At 37.5% G+C, this 11699-nt stretch overlaps 1 protein-coding gene across 1 annotated transcript; it reads right to left on the reverse strand.

Moving 5' to 3' along the window:
• Positions 1 to 2080: 2080 nt before the first annotated feature.
• Positions 2081 to 9627, reverse strand: LOC133778076 (large ribosomal subunit protein bL19cy-like). Its single transcript, XM_062217900.1, has 5 exons — positions 9469 to 9627; positions 9022 to 9387; positions 3384 to 3470; positions 3152 to 3285; positions 2081 to 2449 (listed from the first exon to the last, which is right to left on the reverse strand). Exons 1-5 carry the CDS (start codon positions 9490 to 9492, stop codon positions 2341 to 2343), a joined length of 720 nt encoding a protein of 239 aa, XP_062073884.1. The 5' UTR covers positions 9493 to 9627; the 3' UTR covers positions 2081 to 2340.
• Between the last annotated feature and the right edge of the window lie 2072 nt (positions 9628 to 11699).

Raw genomic sequence — 11699 nt, forward strand, 5'->3', positions numbered from 1 at the left:
CTGTGAGAGAGGAAGTGAGAGAGTTGGAAAATGGATTCCACATTGGAACCGAGGGAATATTTGAAGTCGTCTGAGAAGGCGATGGCACCAGAGGCACAGCAGCAGGATCGATCGTAGTTGTTGGAGACGAGTTGTCATCGGAGGAAGCCATGGATGTCAATCAGAGGTTCTGATACCATGTAGAACTTTTAGAACAGTAAGAGAAAACAATTGTAAAGATGCTAAAAAACTTGTTAGCATCTATTGATTGAGATCTTTATTTATAAGCTAATTGTTTGTTACAGAGGAAACAATTCTGTTATAACAGAATTTATTACAATGATCAAGAAAGTAATACAGAAAAACAATTAAGCCTTAAGTCAACTCACTAAAACTAAATTTGTTGACTATCACTCCAATGGTTATTCTTTGTTATTATGGATATTGCATGCAATTCAGTTGGTCTATGTTGCTCTTAAGATGGATACTAAATATTAGATTTTTAACATGTATGATCATGTTTCTATTGTGTTTGTTCGTATGATACTAAGAGTATTTTTGTATGGATTATATTAAATATTATATTCATAGTTTCTATAACTTTATTTTCCAAACAATATTTAACTATTTAACTATATATGAGAGTGTTTGTGGTAGGGTATGGTTTTTTACTTTATCGGGACAACACACTCTTTATATGGGCATGTGGGAGTGTTTTCACCCAAGTTTTTTTTTCGGTGTTTATTGTAATTATAACAAATATCCGGTAAGTTTTCAAATTTTTTAAAATAATTTATAGTATTGAAAACAAAATTTAAATAACTTGTTGCATGCATGTTTTTTTTATTCATGTAAGAGCAACTGTTTGAACTTTGTGTTTCGGCATTGTAAATTATTTGGAATTTCTTGAAAACTTGCACGAAGTTTGTTATAATTTCAATGTACACTATTATGTAAAGTAGTTTAGTTTATAATTTTTCCACATGTTGAAAACAGATTTGCCTCTACCGGTAGGGGCAAACACTGACGAAGTAGTCGGTGAAGTGGGAGGGCTCAAGCCCCCCAAATTAAATTAGTAAAAAAAAAATTTAACATAAAAGTTTTATAAATTTGTAACCAAGCCCTCCTAATTTTTTATTCACACTTTGCCCCCTTAATTTCTTTTTCTGGAGCCGTCACTTGGGGCAAATGTCAAATGTGATGCTCCCGCCTAAAAATTTCCTAAATATAAATATTGTTATAATTAGTTCCTATTTGTTACGATAAAAGCGTTTGTTGGATACCAAATAATAATGTATTATGTACGATGAAAAATATTAGCATTCAAATATGTAACCAAAATATAACTATAATTCTATTTAGGATCTATTTAACCTCATTATCTCGAGCGTTTGATGCGCTAGTTTTCACTATGTTTATTTGTTAGCCAAAGCCTGTGAGTGAAATGTTTAATCATCATTACAGAATATGGAGATTAATTAACTTACCAAAATACGTATGATTTGGAGACTATTCACACAAATAATTCAAAGTAAAATAAACCAAAATGATTACGGAAGCTAGCAAAAAATACTACTTTAATGCGTTGAAGAAAAGTATTAGAGCAATTACAAAGATTGCTTTTTATGCAATCAATCTAAAAACAATAACAAGAGTCATATATTAAATTATAATTATCTTGAGAACGCTATTTTACATTATATTTATTCTAAGCATGCGTTATTCTGTCTTATGATAAGATAGTGTAAAATTTTATTTTAAATGACTAGACTTCTTTAGCTCTAACCATCCACAGTACATAAGAGCTTTTGTCTCTTGTCTTTTTATTTTACCCTTTTTGTTTCTATCCTTGTTGTGACGGAGTGAGAGTTTGTGCTTGAGTATAAGATATTTACTTTACATCGTGTTAATTTGCTTCAGATGAACGCTTCTCTAATACTTCTTTTTCTCTACTAGTCGTTTAAGTTGTCTCTTAAATTTTCTTTCTTTAATCGACGCCTAGGGTACTAGGTGACAGTTTCTTATGCCCAAGCTAGTTGGGGGACCTTCACAGTAGTTAACTGGTCTAATAAGAAAAATTCAAAGATGCAAAGAACCCAAGGAAGATTAAAATGCTTACATCAATGATTGAGATATGAAGACTGAGTAGTTTGGAGATTTTTCAGCCTTTTTCTGGTTGGCAAATCCCATTGTTACATTTTAATTGAAAGAAAATACACAAGAATAAGAAATAAATGAAGAAAACAAGGGAAAACAGATGCATTTACCAAAAATGGATTCAGGGAACATGGGTTCTTACAAGATCATAAGATGCCGGAAATAAGTTTCTGAGTAAAAACAACTGGAGACTAGCAGTGTTTTTCACTTGAAAGTGGAGAGTCTAGGAAGTTTGTCCCTCAAATAGTATAGCCTTGCTCTCCTAACCTTCCTGTGACTCATTACTCTGATCTCTTTTATGTTTGGTGAGTACCTGCAATTAAAGATACAAGCCAAATAAAAAGAAATTATGACAACTACATGAAATTGTTATTTCCAATTGAGACTCGTATGAAAACTTGAAAATCTATTGGCATCAACTTTTCATTTCTTGTCCTCAACACTAACAGAGTTTAATATCAGATGGATAGAGTTGTAACATGTGACCAGGCAAACAGATCTAGTTAGTCGAATGTGTCATTATTAAAAAATGGTTTTCTACATAAAGACGAGCTTACTCAATGAGCCTTGTCAACTAAAAGATGAGCTCTTTACTAACATAAAGACAGATTTTGATAAATGCATGTAGGAAGCATCACACTTCAGCTTTTGTGATTTTAGTTCGTACACAATGACAAACCAAATGGTATTCTAAATCTAAAATGTATAATCCTTATATTCATTGGTACGATATGGTATGGATGTATATGTAAACACATACATAATTTTCTTTGAATATTGAAAAAAAAATTGAGAAGCAGAAAAATTGTGAATATTTTAGAAGCATGTAAAACTCGAGAGATGTGCTCTTATTCTAGGTGCTACATGTTCATCTAAAATTCATAAAACACAGAGTACTATGCAAATCACAATTAGCTAATTTGTCGTGACTAAGGAGTAGCATGTAATAAACATTGTAGAACTTAATCAAGTAGAGTGGCATACTGAAATTTTTACTTAATGGAAAAGAACTTACAATGGGAATACAATCTCGACTCCTACACCAGCAATAATCCTTCGAATTCGAATTGTTGTATGAATTCCAGCATTTTGTCTTGAAATGACAATACCTTTATAGACAGACAATCTACGCCTATTTTCAGGAACTTCCTGCAAGTGGTTCACATGAACAAAATCAGAAAAGTTACATTAAAACGTCACAGGAACTAAAATTAAGTATGAAAGCAGAAAACCAAAAACATCATTACAAATTTGATCTCCACAATATCACCAGTTCTTATGTCTGGAACTGGCCTTTCTTTCTGTGACTCTTCAACCGCCCTTGTGTTTAAAATCTAGTAAAATAAAACAAAGTCTTCATTAAATCTTCAATAACAAAAATGATCATTGATAAAGCAAGAGAGCAGGAAAAGCAACAGGGTAATTATTTACTTTCCTTCTATCTATTATATTAGCTACTAGCACCCATCTTCTCCTCGAAGAGTAGGAGAAACAAATACAAGTTAAAGATTTTACTAGAAAAAATTGCTATCAATCATTCCAAAGATGATCACAGCAACAAACAAAGACAAGCAATTCTGTTCTGCTCAGTTGTGTGAAACATTGAATCGTAATGGTAATAACTGTAAAGGTTTCGATAATGAATGTGAAAATGTGTAATCTTCTCTTCTTGAATTAATGAATCATTATACAGAGGTATATATAGTCATTACATCAGAGAAGAAACAAAACTAACAAACTAACAGAATTGCAGCTAAACTAACATAAATAACTAACCGCAAGCTGTACAAAAACAAACTATACAATTATGTACATCAAGTGTAACCAGTCTTAACACCCCCGCTCAAACTAAGAGTGGATAGGGAAACAACTCTTAGTTTGGACCTCAACAAAAGAAATCGTGAGTGAGAGAGAGCCTTGGTGAGGATGTCAGCAGTCTGATCCAGAGCAGGACAATGGCGAACAACTATTTGATTTCGCTGTACTTTCTCCCCGACAAAGTAGAGGTCGAGCTCAATATGCTTTGTCCGTTGATGTTGAATAGGATTAGCAGAGAGAAGAACAGTGCTAAGGTTATCACACCAGAGCACAGGAGGATGCGGTGAGGGAATCTTCAACTCAGAAAGAAGAGCTTGAAGCCAAGTAAGTTCCACAGTAAGGGTAGCTAAGCTTCGGTATTCAGCCTCAGTACTGGACCGAGAGACAGTGGGCTGCTTCTTTGAAGACCAGGATATTAGATTGGGACCAAGATAAACACACGTACCAGATGTTGACCGTCGATCATCAGGGTCCGATGCCCAATCGGCATCACAAAAGCCAACCAAATCAACAGAAGAGCTAGCTTGAAACTGAAGACCAAAATCCAAAGTATGTTTCAGATATCTAAGCAGCCGCTTCACAGTCTTCCAATGGGACTCAAGAGGGTTATGCATGAATTGGGAGACTTTGCTAACAGCAAAGGAAATCTCAGGCCTAGTTATTGTTGCATACTGAAGAGCCCCGACTAGATTGCGATAGAGTTTTGGATCCTCAACTGGGTCACTACCCGAAGCAGAGAGCTTCTCACCACTAACGATAGGAGTAGGAAGATCATTGGCGAATTGCATTTTAGATCAGCACAACAAATCTGTAATATATTTAGACCGTGACAAGTGATATCCGTGAGAGGTTTTGGCTACTTGAATGCCAAGAAAATAATGAACATCACCCATATTCTTAAGAGCAAACACAGAATTTAAATGACTGATCAAATGATGCACTTGAGTAGCCGATCTTCCTGTCACCAAGATGTCATCAACATACACTAAAACAAAGATAGGTGAGTCATTGTCAAACCGTAAAAATAAGGACTGATCAGCCTTAGAATTGTGGAAATTCAAAGAGAATAAAGTGGCCCGAAGCTTTTCAAACCATGCTCTAGGGGCTTGTTTCAAGCCATAGAGTGCCTTGTTCAACTTACAAACCAATGGGGGTGTATGTTGGGTTTCAAAACCAGGAGGTTGGGTCATAAAAACTTCATCTTGTAGCTGGCCATTTAAAAAAGCATTATTTATATCCAATTGTTTTATTGGCCAGCCAGAGGAGAGTGCTATAGAAAAAATGACCCTAATAGTTGTTGGCTTAATTACTGGACTAAAAGTCTCAGTAAAATCAAAGCCGAATTGTTGATTGAAACCCTTAGCCACCAGTCGGGCCTTATGCTTTTGAACCGAGCCATCAGGATTCTCCTTCACCTTGAACACCCATTTACAACCAATAGCTCTTCTATTTTGTGGCAGCTCCACTAGAGTCCAAGTGTTATTATGTTCTAAAGCATGTATTTCAGCATCCATTGCAGACTTCCAATGTGGAGTGGTCAATGCATCAGTAAGTGTCAAAGGCTCTCTAGAGGTGATAAACACCTTTGGTTTGAAGACCCCTGCTTTAGAACGAGTTACCATTGTATGTTGGTTCAGGTTAGATCTTGAAATAGGTAACATAGGTTCAGCTGCTAGTACAGTCTCGAGTGGGGATGGACTGATTAAAGGTGGAGTATGGTGTGAAGGAGATGAGGCAGCAGAATGATGAGGAATAGGAGGTGGAATATCTGGACCATGAGGATGTGAATGTTGTAATGGAGATAAGGCAGCGGAATGAGATGGAAGAGGAGGGGGAAGATGTGAGTTATGAGGCTGTGAAGGAAAAGAGGATGGGGAAGACTGAGTATGGGAATGAGAAGGTGATGATGAATGAGGTGGAATATGAAGAGAGGCTGAAGTTTGAGGTGTGGAAGAATTGGGAACAGTGGTGCGAATTTTGGAGACTAAGGGAATAGAAGTGTTGGAAGGAGAGGACATGTGTTTCGGAGATTGAACTGGTAATGCAGGTGATGAATATGGAAAATTATGTTCATTAAAAATCACATCACGAGATATATAAATTCTACCAGTTTTGGAGAGACATTTATAACCTTTATGGTTATAGCTATAGCCAAGAAATATGCAAGACTCAGATCGAAATTGGAGCTTATGAGAGTTGTATGGTCGAATATTAGGAAAGCACTCACAGCCAAAAGTTTTGAGTTTTGAGTAGTCTGGCTGTTTGTGGAATAAACGAAAAAGAGGAGAGGTATTTGCAATAGCAGGAGAGGGCAGTCTATTTATGAGATAGACAGATGTTCTAACGGCTTCGTCCCAAAACTTTAAGGGTAAAGAAGCATTAGCAAGGAGAGTTAGGGACATTTCAACAATATGCCTGTGCTTGCGTTCAGCAAGACCATTTTGCTCAGAAGTTTTGGGACAAGAACCACGATGACTAATGCCATTGTCAATGAGGTATTGAGTAAAAGCCTGATACTCACCTCCCCAGTCAGTTTGGATAGATTTTATCTTATGACCAAGTTCATTTTCTATCTGAGTCTTAAAATTTCTGAATGTTTGTATGGCATCTAATTTGTTTTTCAGTAAATAGACCCATGTATATCGAGAAAAAGAGTCTATAAAATGTATGTAATATTTGTAGCCATTAGAAGAGACAATGGGAGCTGGCCCCCATAGGTCAGAGTGAATGAGCTCAAGAGGAGTATTATATTCGGATGTGGAGGTGGGAAATGGGAATTTGTGTATTTTGCCTTGACAACATGATGAACAGAAATCAAATTGAGTTTTATTAATGTGTGGAATATTACACGAAGAGAGAATGGATTTTACAATCTTAGCAGATGGGTGACCCAATCTGTTATGCCATAACAAAAATTCAGAATTACATGTAGACTTAGAAGTAGTTACATCAGCAGAAAAACAGTGAGATAAAGTTTGAAGAGATGACTTAGACGAATTGTTAGACATGGAAGAAGAAGGCACTGAGCTAGGATGAACAAGACGAACTTCAGACGAAGGAAATGCATAGAGACCATTATTGAGTGTCCCTCGCATCAGAGTTTGATTGGTGACCTGGTCTTTCACAAGACAAAAGTCAGAATGGAATTCACAGTAGACATTGTTATCCTTGGTTAGCTGGGAAACACTGATAAGGTTTTTCTTGATAGTAGGAACATGTAACAATTGATTTAGAAATAGAGGTTTGGAAGGAGAAAGAGACTGTATAGCAGACTTACCAATGTTGGAGATAGATAGACCCGAGCCATCGCCAACATGCAATTGTTCAGATCCAGAGTAGGGACTCTTGGTGAAGAGATTCTGATCATTATTAGTACAGTGGTTCGTTGCTCCAGAGTCCGGGTACCACGAAGAATCATTCACCATTTCAGAAGAAGCTATCAAAGCATTCATTGAAGAAGCTTGTTTGTCGACTGGTTGAGCACCAAAACCAGGAAAATCGATATTGAATCGCTGATAGCATCTTGATGCGTAGTGGCCTGGACGAGAACACAGCTGACAAATTGGGCGTGATACCAGAGGAGTGGAGGAATTGGCGGAATTCTCACTATACGACCGACCGGGATTGGGAAACCGACCACGACCACCAGCGTACGGATTCCAGAAAGAACCACGGCCAGAAGAAGTTATGGAACCTTGCGATTGAGAAGTAGAAGAGAAACGACCATATCCAGGGTTCGAGAAGGAAGCCGAACCACCTCGTCTGTATGTCGCATTGACTTGAGGACTTGAATCCAGATCTCGATTGTGTTTCTCCAAACGACTTTCTTGGGAAAGAAGAAGACTCGATTTCAGCAACAGTGTAGGACGATTGTCGAGAGTTGATGGAGATAACAAAAACATCGTATTCGGGAGGCAGACCATTGAAAATCGCAGTGATATGGTCTTTCGCAGTTGTAGTGTGACCAACGGAGCTGAGCTGATCAACAAGAAATTTGATCTTGAGCAGGTAATCGTTCAATGACAGAGAGCCTTTCTTGAGATTCCTCAATTGAGAATGAAATTGATCGATCTTTGCATTAGTCTGAGTAGTGAAGTAAGTGTCAAGAACGCACCAGACCTGAGCCGAAGTGTCCGATCCAACTACTCGAGTAAGGATGGTTTCAGACATTGAGGATAAAAGCCAAGAATAGAGAAGATTGTCTTGCTGCTTCCATTGAGTGTAGACCGAATTGATGTTACCAGCAAGTCGATCTGCATCTGTGAGAAATTTCAATGGAGGAGTGAAATCTGGATCAATGTAATCTTCAAGCATATGTCCTCTGATAGCAGCAAGAACTTGAGGTCTCCAAAGAAGAAAATTGTGATTATCGAGCTTGACAGACAGATTATGAGAAAAGACTACAGGTGCAAACGAAGTGGAAGCCATGGAAGAAGGAACAGCAGAAGCCATGGAGTAACAGAAATGAGGATGTAGATCAAGAATCAAAGAAAGAACAGAATCGTAAGGGCACTGATACCATGTAAAGGTTTCGATAATGAATGTGAAAATGTGTAATCTTCTCTTCTTGAATTAATGAATCATTATACAAAGGTATATATAGTCATTACATCAGAGAAGAAACAAAACTAACAAACTAACAGAATTGCAGCTAAACTAACATAAATAACTAACTGCAAGCTGTACAAAAACAAACTATACAATTATGTACATCAAGTGTAACCAGTCTTAACAATAACAACACACAATAATCATTGTTTAAAGATTCATAGCCTTTTGCAACTTAGAGAAGTTTCAAGTTTTCCCTCAAGCAACACTTTTATAAAGGAACCCTCTTACGTTTTTACGTTTCTCTCACTTATCAGTAAACATCATTATGAACAAGTGAATTTAACTCCACAATGGAACATGTATGTTTGAACACGAAATGTAATACTATGATGACTTTTCCTTTCCTGCATATTCCCAAGAACCAAACAAGAACCACTCTAATAATAATCATCAGGAGATAAGACATTGAGCACGGTGAAAGAAAAGAACTTTAAAATGAAATTAAAAAAAGAGTACCCCCATTATATCTCCAAGCTTAACCCGAGGCTTTCTCGGCGGCTTCACTTCCTCAGACTCCAAAACTCCTTCTCCTTCAGCATTGACCTCCGAAGCCTCTTCAACTCCACCCTCTTCATTCTCCACACCACTCCCAGCAGCTTCAGCTTCACCTTCGGAGTTCGCCTCCGCCCTCACAACAAAACACCGTCTCCCATTTGCCGCGGCAAGTAGGGGACCGAAATTGGAGCCAATTGAGCTAGTTGAAACCTTCGATGTCCAAAGCCGAGCAGAATTCAAGAGAGAATGGCGACGAGAAACAACATTGGTAAGCCCTAGGTTCTTGATTGTGGCTTGGTTGGGGTTTCTCGGAATCGTTATTACCGCCTGTATAATCCAAAAGCATTCAATTTCAAAACACAAACAATACTCCACATATATATGTATAGAGAGAGAGAGAAAGAGTACCTGGGGAAGAACTTTGGAAGCCATGATTAGGTTTGAGGTTTCCGAGAGAGAGAAACGAAGAGATGGTTCAGTGAGCAAAGGTCATGACTTTGTGGTATGATTGCTGTCTCGTATGGTGTCTGTCTGAGAAGACGGAGAATAAACTCCTTATCTGTTCTATATCCTTTCACACGTGATGTGCACGTGATGCTATAAACACTTTTTTTTTTTGTTATTTTCAGCATTGGTTTTCATTTTTTATACCTGCAATATTTAGTTATCAAAAGTTGATTTTAAATCAGTTAGGTCTTTAATATTTTTAAATCATACCATTTAGTTTCTAAATATTATTTTTGTTTATTTTTTATTTGAAAATACATAAAAAAATATAAAATAAATGATGAATCATTCTTAAAATATTTTGACATTTAATTTATAAGAATAAATTAAATGAATATTTTATTAAAAAAAATATTCTTACCTACATCATTGTTTTATAATAGATATTAATAACTATGTTATCTCAATTATCTTGATATTATCAATTTTTATTATATTTATGCTTTTTTATTTCATACATTATTTTTAAAACCTAATAATAGTATATATAAAATTATTTATGTGCATATATATATGATTAGTTATAAGTTGCACTATAGAAAAAAATTACAAAATTGCAAAATAAATATTTACATTATTAATGTTATCCCCATTTCTTCCAAAATGTACGGATCCACACTCTAAGTCCATGGGCCGCCTTCCTGGGAGTTAAGGCCCAGATCGGGCCCATTAGATGAAGGGAAAATGGATATTGGCAACCCAAGTCTCGGCAAGGCCCAAAGGGCGTCCGGGAGTGTAAGCCGGGACCATTGCCGAGGCAGGTGGTATAGGCCCGGGACCGCGTACCGGGGTGTCCCCTGAGATGCGGTAAAGGAGGTTGCGGCTCCCAAATCCGAGATTGGGCTGGGATCGCTATGGATAAACCCGGGTCCTGGTAAGCGGACTGGGACCCTAGTAAACGGAGGGGGACGCTGGTAAACGGACTTGGATAGGTTGGCCGAGTTTGGCGTGATAAAGTATTCCCAATACTGACATCGTCCCCAGAAGCGTGGGGGGTTGTCCCTACGAGTAACCTGCAGAGGAGGCTACCTCAGGATTGTACATCGTTGGTTCAGAACTGCGCCGCCACTACTCTGACCGATCTTGTCTCCCACATCTTCCTCGTAGTCCATAACATCCAGACTGAAACACCAGTTTGTCGCATGTCTTATAATAAGATCTTGTTTGGGCTGGCCCAATGGGCTTTGATTAATGTATGTTTTATATTTCCATCCTTTGTATTGAGCTCCCATCAGAGAAGCCAATGGTACTTACACCCTTATTGGGCCCAGACTAGCCCGGCCCAAGCCCAGTGCTGTAATGCCCCAAATTTCCTAATAAGGTTTAGGACCTTGATTAGGAGGCCGGGAGGGCCATAAATGATTTATTATGATATTGAATGATTATATGCATGTTTATGTGAATTATATTATTATATGATGGTGAATGCATGCATATGGGCTCATATTTATAATGCAAGGGCATTTTGGTAATTTGGCCACTGTGGGCGTACTTGTATATTTTGGGTGCGTGATTGTGATTAATTAATATAGCCACATTATAAGGTGGATTGGTTCGAGCTATTCGACATGAGACGATCATAAGATGTAAGTGTTCGGTCTAGTCATAACGGGTTTAAGTTCGGGGCTCGGGGTGAGTCTCGGGGTGAATTTAATGATTAGAGCGTTACCGGGAATTAAAGGGTAATGGGATATGATTTAATGGTATTTGAGAATATTGAGAATAGCGGGAATTGGAGAGCGTTAATTATGATTAACGGTATGGGTTGTAAAGGACGATTTTACCCTTGGGAGTGCTTAGAAGCCTTTAAAAGACCTAGGGGCATTTAGGTCATTTGGCTTGGATATGCATGAGGTTTAGAAGGCTGTAGAAGGTAGAGTAAAACAGAGTATATCCTTTCTTTCTCTCTTCCATCCCGTACAAGCTTTCTCCCTCACCTTTCTTTGGATTTTGAGAGCTCAAATGGAGGTGTTGAGCTAGGAAATCAAAGGTGGCAGCTAGGAGACTTGTTTCAACCATTAAAGGGGATTCAAAACTGTGTTTAAGGTGAGTTCTAGCCAATGAATTCAGGTGTGCTCTGTTTTTAAGCTTTGGTTTTTAGTTGTGAATCTATTGTAGAAAACTTGGATTTA

Source organism: Humulus lupulus, chromosome 5, assembly GCF_963169125.1.
Source record: "Humulus lupulus chromosome 5, drHumLupu1.1, whole genome shotgun sequence".
Lineage (NCBI taxonomy): Eukaryota > Viridiplantae > Streptophyta > Magnoliopsida > Rosales > Cannabaceae > Humulus > Humulus lupulus.